General features: G+C 36.1%; 1 protein-coding gene across 1 annotated transcript; it reads right to left on the bottom strand.

The window, feature by feature from the left end:
- Positions 1–9,365: 9,365 nt before the first annotated feature.
- On the bottom strand, positions 9,366–11,016 carry LOC107615414 (3-ketoacyl-CoA thiolase 2, peroxisomal-like). The gene is made up of 6 exons (XM_088498934.1): positions 10,947–11,016; positions 10,771–10,905; positions 10,272–10,315; positions 10,051–10,183; positions 9,867–9,963; positions 9,366–9,558 (listed from the first exon to the last, which is right to left on the bottom strand). Exons 1-6 carry the CDS (start codon positions 11,014–11,016, stop codon positions 9,366–9,368), a joined length of 672 nt encoding a protein of 223 aa, XP_088355060.1.
- Positions 11,017–19,669: the final 8,653 nt, after the last annotated feature.

Below are 19,669 nucleotides of genomic sequence, written 5' to 3'. Positions count from 1 at the left end.
ATTAAGGGTTTCTCTGAGATTTGATCTACAGACCCTTTTCTTTTCCTTGATTTCAGCCCTTGTAGGAATGTTTCTTATTATTCCTATTCTCTGGGTTTGAATTGGAGCTTTATCTGCTCTTTTTAGGGTTTGCTCTGGATGAAGAGCTTCATATTCCCTGAAGGATTCCTTTGCCTCTTCCAGTGTTAAAAATCTTCCTTTATGAGTTATCCTTGATTGATGTGTGAATGGTGCTGCTTTTTCCCAGGCATCATATACTCCTTTCATGGGGCCATTATAAATTATATAATATTTTTTATCTTGGGTGGATTTTTTAATAATTTCAGCAATTGTTATATTTTCTGAAATTTTTTCTTCACCTGATTTGTCCACCATGCTTAGCTGGCTGAACTCTGATGGTTTCGCTTGTTGTGTTGATTTCATTGCTTCAATGGCCTTCTTGAGAGATTGGATCTGTGTTCTTATTTGCTGACAATGCTTGCATTTTTCGAGTTCTTGCTCATATTTTTGAATTTCTTGATCTAATGCGTTGTAGACGAACTCCATTCTCTCGTTAATGTATCTGCAATAACATTTTTGTCACCCTTAATATATTCAATCTTTATTGGATATTGTAACAAAAATAATTGCCATCTTACTAATCGTCCATGATTATAGTCAACTTTTAAATTATATCGTATGAAACCTGTTAGGTAACTTGAATCTGTCCTTAATGTAAATTCTCTTGGTAGTAAATCAATTTTCCATTTTTTAAGAGATTTAATTGCTGCTAGAGTTTCCTTTTCATGAGTAGTATATCTCTGTTCTGTTGGAGTAAAAGTCCCTGAAATATACCTGCAAAGTAATTCCTTTGGGGAATATTTAGAATCTAGTGATTCTTTTTCTCGTTTCAAACTTTTTATAGCTTTCTTAGCTTTTAGACATCCTGACCAGGTTATGTCCGAAGCATTTGTTTCTACTATTAAGTAGTCGTTTTCTTCTGGAATATAAAGTTCTGGAAGTTTTTCACATACTTCTTTGACTCTTTGAATTTGCATACTATCTTTTTCTTCCCATTTCCATTCTTTTTTAGTACTTATTTTTGGAAATAAGCTTTTAGTGTATTCTGTTATATTCTTTAAAAATCTTTGATCAGAAATATAATTTATACACCCTAAAAATCTTTGTAATTATTTTCTATCTTCTATTTTATTAGGAAATAAATTTATCTTTTCTAAAACATTTGGTTGAAGTTTTAGCTTTCCTTGAGTGGATAGAATTAATCCAAGAAACTCTATTTCTTGTTTTGCTATTCTTGCTTTCTTTTTGCTAAGAACTAATCCTTTTTCTTTACATCTTTCTAAAACTATTAATAATTTTTGAAGATGATCTTCTTTATCCTGTTTTGTAAAAATTAATATATCATCAATGTAAACTAAAACAAATTCATTCAACTCTTTTAGATTTTTTTCCATAAATCTTTGATAAATATCTGGGGCTTGTTTTAATCCGAATGGTAATACATTCCATTCATAGAGCAACACACTTGTTGATTCTTTTGTTGGGCAAGTAAAAGCAGTTAATTTCTTTGTTTCTTCGTCTAAATGAAGTTGCCAATATCCTGATTTTGCATCAAGAGATGAAAACCAAGTTGCTCCTTTGATTTTTTCTAAAATAGAATCTTTTCTTGGAAGTTTATGACTCATAGTTGCTTCATTCATCTTCTTATAATTAATTACCATTCTTCATTTTCCTCTTTTAATTTCATTATTGTTTTCGACATAAAAGGCTGGAGCCGCATGAGGACTTTTACTTAATCTTATAATTCATTTTTCCAAAAGATCTTTACATTCTAATGAGAACTCTTCTCTATCTCTTGCGGAATAAGGAATTTTATTTGGAACATTTATTTCTTTTGTAGGATCTTTTAATTTAATGCTTACTAATTCTTTATTTATATTTTTAATATCTAAAGGATTTTCAGCGCAAATTTCATCCAAAAGTTCTTCTATCTTTATTTTAAGATTATTTTTTGGAATATTTATCTGAAAATATAAATTTAAATAACATGTTTCTAATATAAAAAATATTTTAAATTTTAAAATCTTATCTATAGTAGTAGTTGGTATTTTTATACGTTTTGATTTTTGATTTATTGAAGAATCGTGTGGAGCTTTTAAAATTATATATGTTAATTCTTGAATGAATGGATGATATAACTTTAAAAAGTTATTTCCTATGATAAAATCTATTCCAAAATCTAACATATATATAGATGGAACAATGAACCTATAATTTTGAATAAATATTTCAGCCATCTCTGCTTTTTGGTCAATTTTATGTATTGATTTGTCAGCTATTCTAACTCTTAATGGTTTCTTTAATTTTTTCCAATCAAGTTTTATATTTGTACTAGCAAAGCATTGTGTTGCTCCAGTATCTATGAAAGCATTTATAAACTTTTCTGTTATTTTTATAGTAATAAATGTGGCATTATTGCTCAGTCTCTGAGTCTGTTTCTGAGACATATTCAAAAATATAGTCTAAGTTATCATCTGATTCTTCTAATGGTTCCATGAAACAAGACTTAGCAATTTCTATTTGTTTGGTAAGGTCCTTTTTATCCTTCTTTTTTGGACATTCATTTGCATAGTGTCCTTCTTCTTGGCAATACCAACACTTACAATTTTCTTTTTTATTTGGGCAATAGTCATTTTTTTGTCTTTTATTTTTATTGTTATTTCTTTTTCTAAAATACCTCTTTTTTCTCCAGTTTGGATAGTATTTTCTTTTTCTAAATTGATATTTTCTTTTTCTTTAAAAATTTTTATTAAGACCATATTTTTGAGGTATTTCTTCATTATCCTGACAGCAAATTCTAATTATATTTGCAAATCTTTTTTGAGTCGCTTCTTGCATACAACGTTCTTTTATTTCCTCTCTTATTGCAGAGGTTGCTCCACCAAAATTATTTTCAATTGTCCCTCTATTTATTTCTCTTATAAATCTTTCCATTATAAATTCATTAGCAGGATATGGAAGTTTTGTTATATACATACTAAGATAATGGTCTTTATCTTCTTCTTTTAATTTATAATAATGTATTCTATATTCACATATATAAGATTCCACATTACATAAATCATATATCTGAATATTAGCTAAATGGTTTTTTGCTTCTTGGTATTCTTTATTAAAGACTTCTTGTCTATGATCTATAATATTTTTTCCAAAAAATTCTTTATATAAAATCATCATTATATGTAATATCTTGTCATAAGCTGTTGTTTTTGTTGCTAATTCTTCTATTATTTGGTTTTCTATTGATGTCATATAATCTCTTACAGTTCCTTTAGTATGAAACCCTATATAATTCCAGATATCTCTTCCAGACAATTCACTAAGTTTTGGATTAGTAAAGGCTTCTAATAAAAAGGAATTCAACCAGTTCTCGAAATTTTTTTTTCATTCTGTTTACAGTCTAAATCGAGCATTCTTTCTCCTTCCATTTCTTGAATTTTAGGAACGTATTTTGATGGTATTTTTGTGTACTTTGAATCTTTATTCATAAACCCCTTTTTAAAAGTATAATTTTTAAAACTTGTTTCCCATTTAAATTGAGATTGATTATCCTTAGATGTTCCAGCTTCATTTTTTACTTGTATTGAAATTGCTGGTTCTTCATCACTTGAATAATCTAGGATGTGTTCTTCATTTTCTATATTTTCAGAATTTACTAATTCTTCTTCTATTTGAAATTCTTGTTCTATAATATTATTTTCTTGAGCCATTTTTAATTGTTTAAAAAGCATTGTAACTTCTTCTAATTTTTCTTCAATATTCATAATTTCAATGGTGGTTTTACTTTTAATTCTGTTATGTTGATTATATTTTGAAATTTTTCTTCTTTGGGATATCTCTTTCTGAAAATATTTATTTAATATCTGTTTAATTTCGTTTATATTAGGTTCCTCTTTTTCCTTATTTCTTTAAAATTTTATGGATACTAATATTTCTTCAAGCATATCTACTATAGAATTTAATTGTGGGTTAAAAGTATGATAAAGATGTGGGGAATCATTTCCATGGTAACATTTTTTAGAAATTCCGTGTGAAAAATAAGTTTTTTCAGGTTTTTGAAGTCCTTCAATAAAACTTATAGTAAAATAAAGATTTTGAGAAAAATCATTTTGTATTGATTTTAAGAATTCGGTGTCATTGCAATTAACATTAGTTAAAATCATTAGTTTTTGATCTATTAATTTTGATAATTTAATTATTTCTTCTCTTAAATCTTTCAATTTACTTTTTTCCATTAGGTAATGCTTTTCTTATAAAAAGCTATGATTTTAAGTGTTTTGTAGTGAAAAGTGTGACTTTAAAATGTATGGTTTAGATTTTGTCACGTAGGCGTCTTTAGAAAAAATTGTTTTTAGGATCTTTATTTGAGTGGTGGCTTATCATATTAACTATAATGACTAAATGAGATTGCTCATGTGGCAGGAAATATAAATAAAAAAATTAGTCTTTTTAAATTTTTTTTACTACGTTGACTATAATTAATGCGATGATGGTGTGAATTGCTAATACAAATTACTATATAAAATACTGTACAGTTGTGATAGATTATAACACATTTATAAACTATAGAACTGACATACATAATTAATACATGTTAAATAAATAGAAAAATGAAATAGGTCACATTGGCAAAGGCTGAACTTTTATTGTTAAAAATCTAAAAACATGCATTTTGATGGATTTTGATTTTGTAAATGAGTTATTGTGTTGTTATTGTGAAAAAATAACAGAAGATGCCATTACACGAGCGCATTATTTTTTACCTTCAAGCTGTTGAGTTGTACTATATTGCTAGGGTTTATGAGTATCGGTTTAAATTTGACGAGACATTTATTTGTGCATTTATAAAGCAATCACATATAAAGAGACACATCTTTTATATGCTTTTCGAAGAGTGCATAATGATATTGTAAGATGTTACGTAGGTGAGGCAGTGAGTGAGTGTTTGTCAGATTTTGAACAATACATGCCTGAAGGGAGATCAGCATGGATATAATTTCAGGAGTTATTTGGTAAGTTTTCTCCTGACCCATATATTTAGAAGCACAGCGTCTATCAGACATGGTTCCAACAGAAATTTAGGGTTCTCCTGGCAAATGCTAGTGAGGATTTATGCTCAAACATACATTATGCATAATGCTCTTATCGACTTAGTTGTTTGGAGATAAATTTGGTGCTCAAGTATACATTCATTGATTGTTCTATGTTGCAAAGCTGGATGAGTTGAAAAAATATAGTTGGGGTTCTGCCATGTTGGCGTGGTTGTCCGCTGCATGTGTCGTGTTGCCAACTAAAATGTGGTGCAATTAGCCGGTTTGTTGAGCCTTCTCCATTCATGGATATTTTGGCGTTTTTCTAGATTCAGACCCTGTGGGTATGATTCATTTGTTTGGCTATTGGCCTCTAGGTAATAATATTCTTGGTTCAAATTTCTCATTTAATGCAATAGTTCATATTTATCTATTTCGTTCATAATGGTAAGATGATTACATTGTAGGTGGAAGGGATTTAGTCCTTCGTATCATGAGAGAAAGTCTAGGTTGAGGTTGAATATGTTGCAATCCACTGAGGTAAGTATCTTACATGTTGTTTAGTTAATCATAGTAAAGTGTTAAATATTCTGAAGCCGTAACATAAAACTTCAGTGTCTTAATAGTTTTGTGGAGGCCATTTGATCCGGAGGTATAAAGTGTTATGGATCACGCTATCATTGAGCACAGACATCAGATATTATATCGTTCTGTTATAATTCTGATCTACTTTGCTGTTATTGAATGCCATCAGATTGATCGTGTTATACCTAAGTTTGGTGGGGTGTAGCACCGACTAGAGACATCTCTTGACATTGATTTCCTTATGTCAAAGGATAGGAGGGGTAGAGACCAATGGTTCTCCGAGTATCAATCAAAGTGGTACGAGTTCAGAAATGCCAGAGAGCAAGTTGTCCTATGCTTCAACCTTGTCCTAGTCCATCAGCGAATTTCATGGATTGGTGATACCAAGAGGCATAAAGACTTCTATCATCAGAGGATGTTCTTGATAAACAACTATTTTATGGTTTATTTTGTATTGAATTGAGTGGATTTTATCCATTATTCTCACACTTATTCATATAATTCACATGTTTTAAATTTTCCTTCCTAATTTTGTGCTATGATTGAAAACATGCTTCTTTGGTCTTAAATTCGCTAATTTTAATCTTCTCTTATTACCATTCGATGTAGTGATATGTTTGTCAAGTGTTTTCAGAGTTTATAGGGCAGGAATGGCTTAGAGGATGAAAAAGAAGCATGCAAAAGTGAAAGGAATACAAGAAACAAAGTATTTCAGAATCTGGTAGCGACGCGCACGCATGGACGATGCATACGTGTGACTGGTGCATTCGACAGATGACGCACACGCGTGGCTGACGCCTACGCGTGGCCAGTGAAAATTCCAGTGACGCGTACACGTAGCTGACGCGTACGCGTGACAGAGCGTCACGTGCTGCATTAAACAGAAAACGCTGGGGGCGATTTCTGGGCTGCTTTTGACCCAGTTTCAGGCCCAAAAATACAGATTAGAGGCTGTAGAGTGGAGCTGGAAAAAGGAATCATTCACTTTCATTCATTCACACTTTAGGTTTTAGATGTAGGTTTCTAGGGAGGGAGGCTCTCTCCTCTCTCTAGGTTTAGGGCTTCTTCTTTCAATTTCTCCTTAGGTTCAGGTTCAATCTTCCTTTAATTTAGTTTTTGTCTTACTTTTATTTGTTTAAGAACTTTAGTTCATCTTCTTCTCTTGTTAATTTCCCTTTTTCATCATTTTTTATGTTTATGAGCTCATGTTACATTTGATTTCTGTTAATGCAATTTATGTTTTCTATGTTTATTGTTACTTTCTTTAATTGTTAGTCATTGATGCTTGCAATTGGTTGTTTAGATTTAATATTCCTTGTTAATTTTATCATGCTTTTATTTTGTGCCTACCAAGTGTTTGATAAAATGTTTGGGTGAATTTTAATTTAGCTTTTTACGTTCTTGACTTGGATTGATTATTTAGAGACTCTTGAGTTATCAAAAGTCTTTTGTTGATTGGTGATTGAAGATTGCCGGTTAGCTTGAACTTCACCAAAGCTAGTCTCTCACTATGAGTTGGCTAGGACTTGTGAACTTAAGTTGATTGTATGCACTTGACCTTCCTCCATTGGTTAGAGGTTAACTAAGTGAAGGCAATCCACATTTACCATCACAATTGATAATGATAATAAGGATAGGACTTCTAATCCTCTTTCCTTGTTAAGAGCTTTCGTATTTATTACTTTATTTTCTTGCTATTTTTACTTTCTTGTCTTTTAATTCAAAAACCCCAAAAACGTTTTCCCATAATCAATAGTAAGTACACTTCCCTGAAATTCCTTGAGAGACGACCCGAGGTTGAATACTTCGGTTAATTTTATTGGGTTTGTATTTGTGACAAACAATTTAAACATTGATTGAGGTTTAATTGTCGGTTTAAAACTATACTTGCAACGCGATATTTTTGTGAAAATCTTTACCGACATTTTTTCTCCGTCAAGTTTTTGGCGCTGTTGCCGGGGAATTGCAAATGTGTGCCTTATTATTGGTTATTGTGAATATGTTTGCCTTTTTTGTCTTTATTAGTTTTTGCTAGTTTTAGGAGTTTATTTCCCTTATTTCTTATTAGTTTTTGTTTTTATTTTCTCTTGCTACTATGAATTCTCACCCCTTTGGCTATGAGTTTGGATCAAATTATGTCTAGGGAATGGAAGCTACAATGAGAACATGCATCAAGGATGGGACAATCAAAGGTGGGAGGAGCCTCAAGCTTATGGACAACCCTCTTGGAAACAACCATTCCATGATGCATACCAAGACAATGGTTATTATGGTAGACCTCTTCGTGACAATCAACAACCACCATCATATACCTATGAATCCCCTCTTCAACATAGCTTTGAACCACCATACTCACAAGCCCCCTACAATCAAACACTTCCATATGATCCTAACCTTTATCCACCATACCAACCACCCTACGAGCCATATGACACTACAAGAAAACAGCTCTATTGCCACGCTTTTAAAGCGTGGCGAAAAGCTGAAAAAAGCATGGCGATAGCTTTTTGCCACGCTTTTTGAGCTACCGCCACACTTTTGAAAGGGTGGCATCTGGAAGGGTGGCGGTTGCTCTATCGCCACGCCTTTTTCAGTCTATCGCCACGCTTTTTTTGCCACGCTTTTTACATATTGCCATGCTTAAAAACGTGGCCGTATGTGGGAGATATGGCCACGCTTTCAAAGCGTGGCCGTACATGAGATATGGCCATGCTTTTGAAACGTGCCAATAAAGAGATATAGCCACGCTTTGGCCGTATGTGAGAGATATGGCCATGCTTTAAAAGCGTGGCCGTATGTGAGATATGGCCACGCTTTAAAAGCGTGGCTTGCCAATTTGAACTTTTTGCCACGCTTTGTTCACGCTTTCAAAGCGTGGCCTATTCCTTTGTCAAATTAAAAAAAAGGAAAAAAATAAGAAAATATAAAAAAAAATTTCTTATTAATTTTTATGAATTTAATAAATTTTAAAATTTGTTTGCAAATTTCATGGCTAAAGAAAGCGTGGATAACAAAAATGTTTGCTAAAGAAATGTGATTGAATCCAACAAAAAAAATTCAAAATGTTTTGACAACTTGTGTAATTAAGTCATCTAAGGATTATTTCCTAATGAGAACTCATTGTAACAAACTTATAAGAATGACAAGAAGAATATGCAAATCTATGGTCATTGCAAAATACATATATGAATCAAAGAGAATGATGAGGCTGAGAGCGGCATCTATTGAGCAACCTTAATAATGCATCAGCCTTCCTTCTAGCTCTCAATGAACCATGAGCAGCCAAGCTTTGAAGCGATGGCATGCTCCTTGGATTCGCCAGCAATCACTGCGCAACCACCTTGGTACAGACATGATAAACACAAAGCTGATGAGCTTTTGCAGGCTGAGTGTTTTATTTTGTAACAGGTACATTCCAGAAAAAATCACAATTGCAAAGGTTCAAATTAAAATCTGGCCATCCCGAAACAGATTTCATTATAGCCATATGTGCAATATCATGTATAAAATTAATTTACTCAAGAATTGGATGAAACTAAAAATCTTTGTAAAATTAAAGGGTAAAAGTAAAGCAGATAATAATAATAATAATAATAATAATAATAATAATAATAATAATAATAATAATAATAATAATATCCCAAATATCCATGAAGTAAAAGCATTGAGTAAATGATACATAACAAAGTTTCAGCATGGTACAGACATAATAAAATAGATTGCAAATAGGTTAGCATTTTCAACTAGTAAAACCAGTACCTCATTGATTTCAAACAAGTCAATGTCATGAAGTTCAAGACCAGTAGATTTTACTGCAGCTGGAATAGCAAATGCCAGGCCAACTCCTATAATAGCAGGGTCTACTCTGACAGTAGCAAAACTCCTACAATAATTGAATATAGGATGCTAAGACAATTAAATACAATTATACTCATTTGTGAAATGAATTACTTCAAGTAACCTATCTAGTAGACATCTTTGGAATTAAATGAGCAGAATCAAATTAAGAGCTTAAAATGCTGCTTCTATATATTAATGTGGAATTCAGATATTATAAAACCTGCACTATAGAAAAACTACTTGTAAAGTATACACATTGAACAATATATGCTGAACTGTTTCAAGATCCTCATATTTGACTTGTAATACCACTAATAACAAAATTACTTGTTCTGCGTGATTATTGTGTACCTGAAGGTTCCAATAATCGAAAGCCCCTTTTGCATGGCTACTCTTCTCTTCATCAGGAGAACTGCTGCGGCACCATCACTAACTTGACTAGCATTGCCTGAAATTAAAAATAAGAACTGAGAACAAAAATATGAAAAGAAATTTAAACTATATCAAACTTAACATTAACAGATTTCTTCAGCACCTGCTGTTGTTGAACTATCTTTCTGGAATGCAGGCTTTAGCTTTGTTAGATCCATCAAAGTTGAGTTAGGCTGAATACTATCATCAGCCGAAACTATAATTTGCTTTTCCTCTCTGGTTTTTGGATCCACAATCTACAGAAAAATCATTAATAGTTTAGTACAATAGTACTATAACATTTCAAAATCTGCAATGAAACTTACATTGGAAGTTGGCACTTACCTTGGTAGAAACTGGTATAATTTCATCTTTGAATTTACCAGATTCTCAAAGGCCAATGCAGACGGATTCATCAGCCAATTTGACATGAAGTGCATCCTTGTCTATGGTTGAGTACACAGCCACACAGGGTATTCCCAATTCATGAGTAGTGCAAATAGCACGAACCGGGATTTCGCCTCTGTTAACTACCAGGATCTTGTCACCCTGGCAGGTAGCATGGAGTGCCCCAGAAAATTCACCTTAGTTGTACCTAAGAAACTGCATTATGAATTCTTGATTCCTCTACTTGTCCCTGCATACAAGCCCTTTATTTTCGTTTCCATTCAAGATCAGATTCAGATTTAGAAGGATGCAAAACATGAAATTAAATCTAAGTAATCAAACAATGACGCATTTAGTTCAAGTAATTAGAATTTAGAAGCATGGAGAAGTGGGTGCTTACTGGGATATGGTAAAGAACAAAAAAAGAAAGGATGTGAAGATAAGAGCAACCACTTACCATACCACTTGGCGAGTTCATCATTGGCAGGAGTGACAGCAGCAGCAGCTTTCTTTGAAGGAGGAGGTGGTGCTGCCTTCTTCTTACCAAAGAGAGCCAGTGGAGAGTATAAGTACTCAAAACTCGAAAGAATTCCTATCTTACCACTGAGAAAGATAAGAGAGGGAAAAACAAACCTTGCCCTTCAGTATCATGACATTGAAATTGCTGCTGGTCCTCCTCAAAGGAAGCGGTAAAGTTGATCATGTTACACCAAATCAAAACTGTCCAAATCCATAATTTGATAAAGAACAAATAAATCTCTAAAATAGATCAAAATTTGCACAATTAAAATCAGAACCAAATAAGGATATCAAATCATCAATAATCAAACATGTTTCAATTAAAATTAGAATAAATAAAAAACAAACAAGGAGAACAAAGCAACAATAATTAGAACATGTTTTAATTAAATTCAGAACAAATCAGACCCAAACTTGGAGAACAAATTCAGAAAAATCACACCACAAAATCTTCTCAACAATATGAAGAAAAATTCTGGTCTTGATCAGCTTTCAGATGGTGTTTGTGTTAGGGAAAAATCTGAAAAGGAAAAGACAATGAAATATTGAAACTTTTGGAAAATCTATCTATCTCATTACAGCATATTTTTTCAACTTAGTTCACAATATTTATATTGTTAGCTTCTAAAATAGTTTCATTTGATTCTAATATTATAGCATATTATGCACTCTATGTCAAAGTAAAATTTCAATAGCTGCACGCTGGATAAAACTAAGTTTAATCAGCACACTGTAGCGATATTCCATTCCATCATTAGTACACATGTTAAATCACAATTTTGGGATTTCAATGAAAGAAATATGCAAAGAAAGCAATAAACGTTTGCAGAGAAGAAATGGTACTTGATGAAGAGGAGGCGGTGGAGATGGTGGAGGTGGGGCCCGCACCAGCGAATGAGGTCATCGAAGGAGAGGTGATTGGGAACGGTGAGAATGAAGACAAGAGAAGAGCGAGAGCTAGGGCTTGGGATCGAGGAATGACAGGAGCTCCAGAACAAGTGGAGAACCCCTCTTCGCTCCCTGAATTTAGGGCTCGAATCTTCATCGTTCTCGGAGAAGATAGATTCAAGGTCCAGAGGCTGCTCCGAGTTGACCGAGTGAACTTGGAGGAAGACACCACCAGAGAGACTTGCGACGGAGGGCTTGCGATGGACGCTGTGCGACGAGGGAGTCACCACCAGAGAGAATCACTGCCGAAGAAGCAGCGATGGTGGGAGTGCCAGAAGAGAGAATGACGACGAAGGCATCGCGAGCCTCGGCGATGTTCTTCGGAGGGCTGGGGTTCTTCGCGGAGTGCTGGGGTGAGGACTGGGGTTCTTCGAAGCTTTTAGGATTCTGGCCTTCTGGGTTCAATGAAGAGAAACGGGGTTTTGAATGATGAATGAGATAAGCAGTGTTTTGAATGAAGAAGTACAACGGAGCATTTTATTTTGTACGAGGACCTTTTGGCCACGCTTTTGAAGCGCGCCAAAAGAGTTGTAAGAAACGGCCACGCTTTTAAAATGTCACTATAACGAAACTCTGTCGCAACGCTTTTAAAATGTCCCTATTTCTATCTATGGCCACATTTTTGAAGCGTGGCAGAAAAAAACGTGGCCATATCTCAGCTCAATTGCCACCCTTACAAAAGCATGGCCATAGACTCATTTCGCCACGCTTTTGAAGCGTGGCAAAAAAAAGTGGCCAAATCTCTAACCAATCGCCACCCTCGTAAAAGCATGGCCATTGACCACTTTTGGCCACGCTTTTGAAGCGTGGCAAGAAAAAAGCGTGGCCATAGGCCTTTTTTCTTGTAGTGTGAACCATACATAGAACCACCCACATTCCAACACAATTACTCCCAAGAACCACCACCTCAATATACACCCTCACCATATCCTTATCAAGAAGAACCACCTTCGTATTATGAGCCCTTTCTCCCAACAAATGAACCCTCCTATCCACCCCGAGCTCCCATAGATGATACCTTTAGTGTTATTCGCCAAGGGTAACGAGAGCTTCAAACCACACTTACCTCTTCTCTCACTGGTCTCACCTCTACTCTCCAAGCTCTTATATCCCGTGTGGATCCACCCTCTACCCCCAATACTCATCCCTCGAGCTCTAGTGCACTTCCTTTTCACCCATATCCATCAATCCAAGAGCAATACATCCTAATTATGCTGGTAACATAGAACAAGAGAGAAGGGATCGTCTTAGATACTTAATGGATCGGATTCACGCATCCCTACTTCAAGGGAAGCAAAAGGAGGCCCAAAAAGTGGAAGTAAGAAAGACCATTGAAGATGAAGGAATAGTTGAAGAATTAGGGGAGGTTGAACAAGAGGGAAGTTCCATCATTGAAGACAACTCTACACCAAGTGACAATAGAAATCTTGTTGAAACCTCTTCCATCGGATGTGAAACCAATGTTGAGAAGGACTGTATACACCCTCCAACACATGACTTGATCAATGAGGAAGTGTTGGAAGAAGTTAACAAGAAAGTGAGAATTGAAGAAAGTTGTCAAGAGGTGGAAGTCATCAAGGAGGAGCTGGATTTTGTACTAGGGCAAGTGGAGAACGCCAAAATTATTGAAGAAGAGAAAGTGGTTGAAGATTTAGGAGATGTGGAACCTCGATGGGAGTCTCAAGTCATAAAGCCTCCTTCTAAGATGTTTGAATTTGATGTTGAGGAGGGTGTGCAACCTCCAAGTCATATCATGGTTGAAGACTTTGAGGAGGTTGATCATGAGATGGATTCAATAATTGATGAGTTTTTATCTACAATTGAATCCTTTTGTAACACCCTAACTAGCCTAAGCTTTACCTCGCATCGTAAAGTAAACGTTAATAAGAGATTACGACAATTCTAAACTCACACATATAATATATAGAAAGAATTAATAATATCTAGAAACCCGATGAAAGATATAGCTCAAAAACAGGATTTAAAAAGCGCAAACGTACTAACAAAGCTTCTAACTTACAACACAAGATACAAATAAGATATATCAAAATATAATAGTATAATATCATAAGAATCTAGTCACGGCGCGGAGTTTAAGCCGGCAAGCCATATACAGACCATACATGGAACCAGACAGTAAAAACAGCTTATACAAGTTTTGTTCTCTCAACATATGCCTCTAGGCTAAAACAAAATACAAAATGAGAGATGTATAAACAAATTAAATAAAAAAGACTCAAAAGGTATCCGGATCCTCCGCTTCTGTCACCATCCAAGCAACTCACCGAGGTGGGTTGCGACCTGCATTTGAAAAATACAACAGAAATATGGAATGAGAACCGGCGGTTCTCAGTATGGTAACAGTGCCCAGTGATGTAGGATATAAGACCCCGGGATGCCAAAGGCAATCCTAGACTTCATATCCATCACAAGATTTCAATCTTAAGGCATACTAAAACAAATAAGCATGATTATATAGATCTTACCATAGATAAACAGGGTACTCTATCTTAAGGGATTTCTATTCTAACCAAACACCGCTGTCCCATAGCCTTCACCAACCTATCCTCCATGCGATCCCATCGCCACCGCCTTCTGAACCTCTTCAATCTCAGTAGAAATCACAATTATATACAATGTAAGTAAATCACAAGTAGAAGCATATAAGGCAAGTAACTCAAGTAAGAAAATAGGCATGTTATACAAATAGGCAAACCATTACAAGTAGTCAAAGCATACAAACAGATAGGAGATGCACATGATGAATGCCTGCCCTATTGGCTGTGATATCACATTGTCAGTTCAACTACCAACCCGACACATCTCCATGGAGATGTCGCCCTTCGAAATCATCATTGGGAACCCCCGAGATATAGTGCTCGGATCAATGTCCAGGATTTTGCGCCTGCACGCTCTATTGATCCGAAGGGGTGCGAGCGGGATACTCTTGCCACAGACCTCACATCTCAACGCAAGCGGGACAAACCACCGCCCTTACGTCGCCGCCGCTACCTCGACAGGCGGGATCCAACCGCCGTCCCTGCCGGGCGCATAGCGTCTCATAATCTCAATTTAAAACAGTAGTTCAGTGGTTTTTCATAAAACATTTTTAATACAACAATGATTCATCATTGCACATTCGAGTCCTCGACTCATCTCAACCACTGTCACATCAACATTTCCATTTCCATTTCCGAGTCCTCGACTCATCACAACTACTGTCAATTCACATTTCAATTCTGAACTCAACAGTTCATCAGTTTTCATCTCATATACCAATCTACCTTCACACGCCATCAAACACATCCTTAGTACACCCAAAACCTAAGCCTCCGTTTACTAATTTTTCATAATAATATCAACTAAACTCTAAAGTTCTTTCCCATGTTCTCATACTCAAAATCAAGCCCAAAAGTCTTAAAATGGTGTCATAGAAGCTTACAATCTTGTTGGGAAGGTGAAATAGTTGAAAACAAAGTTAAATTTGAGAAACAGGAAGCGTGCGTACGCATAGGGGTGTGCGCGCGCATGCCCTGGAGAAGTTTTAGAACGTGTGCGTACGCATAGAGGTGTGCATACATACAGATGCCAAAATTCACAATATCTATTTGCTTGCACAACCTGTGCCAGCGCCCTCAACAGAATGACCTTCCCAACGTGTGTGTACGCACTGGGCTGTGCGTACGCACAGCGCTGTGAACAGATTGCCTGTCTCTGCGTGTGCGTACGAACAGGTCTGTGCATGCGCACGGGTTAAAAATTCTGCAAAGGTGTGCGTACGCACAAGGCTGTGCGTGCGCACATACCAGAAATCATAAAATTCTACAACTTTGCAAAATTTCAGATTTTTACACCAATCTTTGAATGATCATAACTTCCTCTAAAAAAATTCCAAATCTTACACTCTTTATATCAATTTGAAGAGTTTTCAATAAGCTTTAATTATATACAGTTTTCAACAAATTTTGAAAACCGAGGCATAAGTTATGATCAAACAAAGTTCACCGAAAATAAACTTTTACCAAAAATCACAATTTACGAAATTTTCCAAAATCCTCAAACCACCTCCAACCAAAGCAATACCAAACTCCCATTTTCAACACAATCTACCCTCTTAGGTCACAATTTACCATTCATGTCAAATTTTCCACCACACTTCATCATTTTGAATCTCAATTATCAAACATATACATCAGAAACAATTTTTCCACCATCACATGCATCCATCGTCATTATATCACTATCAATCTCTATGATCAAACTCATTCATGCTTTATGTTAATACTCAATAATATTCATTCATCCAAACTCATAATACATCATATCTCAACATCATAATCAACAACATTACCAATAATAATTCACAAACCTTATTCAACCAATCAATATCAACAACCACATTAAATCAACCCTATCCTATAGGTCACTAGACTAAATGTCCATGAATATTATATACTACATAGAGAAAACTGAAACCATACCTTGGCCGATTTCCAATATGCCCTTAACCCAAAATGAGCACAACAATGATCACCAACAAGCTTTCCAGCATAATCCAAGCCACCAACAATCACCAAAGGCCTCCAAACTCACAATTATTCAAGCTATATATACATAAACCATCACAATTCAACCTAGGGCTCATAAAAATTAAAATTTCACAAGGGTTCAAGAGTAACTCACCTTAACCAATAGTTTTGGAAGCCAAAACCACAAGCAATCAAGTGCTAGAGTGTACCTAAACACCCAAAACACAAGATTTCACTCAAAACCAAACCCTGAAACTCGAATTTCTCCAAGGCACGAAAACTGGGCAGAAAAACTTTAGAAAATTACCACAATGCTTGGATAAAAAGGATGGGCTTGGCAAGAGCTTCGCGTAGCCGCTGACGGCACGCGAATCGGAGCACCGTAGCTCGAGATATCGCGGATCAAAGTGATGTGTGAATAGTGCTCTTCTCTCTTCTCCCTCTTCTCTTTCTCAGCTGGTGTGTGTGAGTTATGAGAGTGTTGTGTGCTGAATTGGCTTTTATTGAGGGTATATATATGTTGGCCTTAGGCCCAACTTGGGCCCGGTCCAACCCGTTAGCGTTTTTAGCCCGTTCGGTCCAACTTCGGGCCAAACCTTTAAAATTAACGTCGGTTTTCGACTTCTAGTATTTTTCTAAGGTTTTTGACTGTTTTCACTTTTTTTCGCGTAGCACTGGGCAGACTTGAACCGGTTCAACCAGTTTGATTGCCGGTTCACGGTTTTTCACGGTTTTTCGCAAAAAACACATTTTCTAACTCAGAAAAACCTACTGACTCCAAAAATCATATTTAAATCCTCAAATTCTCGTTCTAAATTTTTGGACTCTATTTTGGGCAATTTAATTAACTAATTAGGCGGTTAATTTGTCACGGTTCTTACATTCTCCCCACCAAATAAGAAATTTTGCCCTCAAAATTTAGTGATTACCTGAGAAAAGCTCAGGGTAATCCTTTCGCATCTCAGACTCCAATTTCCAAGTATGCTCTTCAACTCTTGCTCGCTCCCAAGCTACTTTAACCAACTTAACTTCTTTTCCTCGCAGCTTCTTTACATTAGTGTCGTCATTATGCACCAGTATTACTTGAAAAGTCAAGTTCTCCCTCAACTCAACCGACTCAGGTTCTAACACATGAGCTGCATCCGACGTGTACTTGCAGAGCTGTGACACGTGGAATACGTCATGCATATTAGACAGATGAGGTGGCAAAGCTACTTGATATTCCACCGGCCCGAATCGTCTCAGAATCTCAAACGGTCCAATGAACCTCGGATTCAATTTCTTGGTTTTTATAGCTCTTCCAATCCCAGTCGTCGGAGTAACCCTCAAGAATACATGTTCTCCTACATCAAATTCCAACGGCTTCCTCCTTTGATCCGCATAGCTCTTCTGTCGACTTTGAGTAGTTAGAATTCTCTCTCGTATCTTCTTAATCTTCTCAGTAGTTTCTGCTACCAAATCAGGACTGATGAGCGGATAATTTATACGCTTTTTGGCATTATTTTTAGTATGTTTTTAGTAGGATCTAGTTACTTTTAGGGATGTTTTCATTAGTTTTTATGTTAAATTCACATTTCTGGACTTTACTATGAGTTTGTGTGTTTTTCTGTGATTTCAGGTATTTTCTGGCTGAAATTGAGGGACTTGAGCAGAAATCAGATTCAGAGGTTGAAGAAGGACTGCTGATGCTGTTGGATTCTGACCTCCCTGCACTCAAAGTAGATTTTCTGGAGCTACAGAACTCGAAATGGCGCGCTTCTAATTGCGTTGGAAAGTAGACATCCAGGGCTTTCCAGCAATATATAATAGTTCATACTTTGGCCAAGAATAGATGACGTAAATTGGCGTTCAACGCCAGCTTTCTACCCAAATCTGGCGTCAAGCGCCAGAAAAGGAGCCAAAACCAGAGTTGAACGCCCAAACTGGCACAAAAACTGGCGTTCAACTCCAAGGAGGACCTCTACACGTGCAACACTCAAAGCCCAGCCCAAGCACACACCAAGTGGGCCCCAGAAGTGGATTTATGCATCAATTACTTACTCATGTAAACCCTAGTAGCTAGTTTATTATAAATAGGACCTCTTACTATTGTATTTGACATCGGGGGATTACCTTATGATCCTTTGATCACGTTTTGGGGGCTGGCCATCTCGGCCATGCCTGGACCTTCACTTATGTATTTTCATACGGTAGAGTTTCTACACTCCATAGATTAAGGTGTGGAGCTCTGCTGTTCCTCAAAGATTAATGCAAAGTACTACTGTTTTCCATTCAATTCATCTTATTTCGCTTCTAAGATATCCATTCGCACCCAAGAACGTGATGAAGGTGATGATTATGTGTGACGCTCATCATCCTTCTCCCTTATGAACGCGTGCCTGACAAACACTTCTGTTCTACATGAAATAAGCTAGAATGAATATCTCTTAGATCTCTTAACCGGAATCTTCGTGGCGTAAGCTAGAATGATGGCGGCATTCAAGAGAATCTGGAAAGTCTAAACCTTGTCTGTGGTATTCCGAGTAGGATTCAATGATTGAATGACTGTGACGAGCTTCAAACTCGCGATTGTTGGGCGTTAGTGACAGACGCAAAAGGAGGGTGAATCCTATTCCAGCATGATCGAGAACCGACAGATGATTAGCCGTGCTGTGACAGAGCATGTGAGCATATTTTTCACTGAGAGGAGGTGATGTAGCCACTGACAACGGTGATGCCCTTGCATAAAGCCAGCCATGGAAAGGAGTAAGACTGATTGGATGAAGATAGCAGGAAAGCAGAGGTTCAGAGGAACGAAAAGTATCTCCATTCGCTTATCTGAAATTCCTACCAATGATTTACATAAGTAACTCTATCCTTATTCTATTATTTATTATTCGAAAACACCATTATCAATTTATATCTGCCTAACTGAGATTTGCAAGGTGACCATAGCTTGCTTCATACCAACAATCTCCGTGGGATTCGACCCTTACTCACGTAAGGTATTACTTGGACGACCCAGTGCACTTGCTGGTTAGTTGTATCGAAGTTGTGAACCATGGTATTGGCGTCATGTTCTTGGCGCCATTGCCAGGGAAAGAAAGAGCCATGAATTTTACATAATTAAAGTGTAATCACGATTACGCGTACCAAGTTGCTCACGTTGCCAGGGATTGTTCGAGCCTGGACATCACAATTTCGTGCACCAAGTTTTTGGCGCCGTTGCCGGGGATTGTTCGAGTTTGGACAACTGACGGTTCATCCTGTTGCTCAGATTAGGTAATTTTCTTTTTGTTTTCTTTTCAAAAATTTTTCAAAAATATTTCAAAATTTTCTCACCTGTTTTCGAAAAAAAAAAGAGGGTTTTAAAATAAAAAT

This window comes from Arachis ipaensis, chromosome B9, assembly GCF_059453495.1.
Source record: "Arachis ipaensis isolate K30076 ecotype BB chromosome B9, ASM5945349v1, whole genome shotgun sequence".
In the NCBI taxonomy this organism is placed as follows: Eukaryota; Viridiplantae; Streptophyta; class Magnoliopsida; order Fabales; family Fabaceae; genus Arachis; species Arachis ipaensis.
Note: the sequence above shows the minus strand (reverse complement) of the source record. Positions and strands in the feature narration are given on the sequence as shown.

Bases quoted from the DNA above. Each gene is read 5' to 3' on its own strand.
- LOC107615414 (XM_088498934.1), bottom strand. From the start codon at position 11,016: ATGATCAACTTTACCGCTTCCTTTGAGGAGGACCAGCAGCAATTTCAA. The intron at 10,906-10,946 runs GTTTGTTTTTCC...GTGGTAAGATAG, and splicing joins TCATGATACTGAAGGGCAAG to GAATTCTTTCGAGTTTTGAG. The intron at 9,964-10,050 runs GTGCTGAAGAAA...TTTTAATTTCAG, and splicing joins AGATAGTTCAACAACAGCAG to GCAATGCTAGTCAAGTTAGT.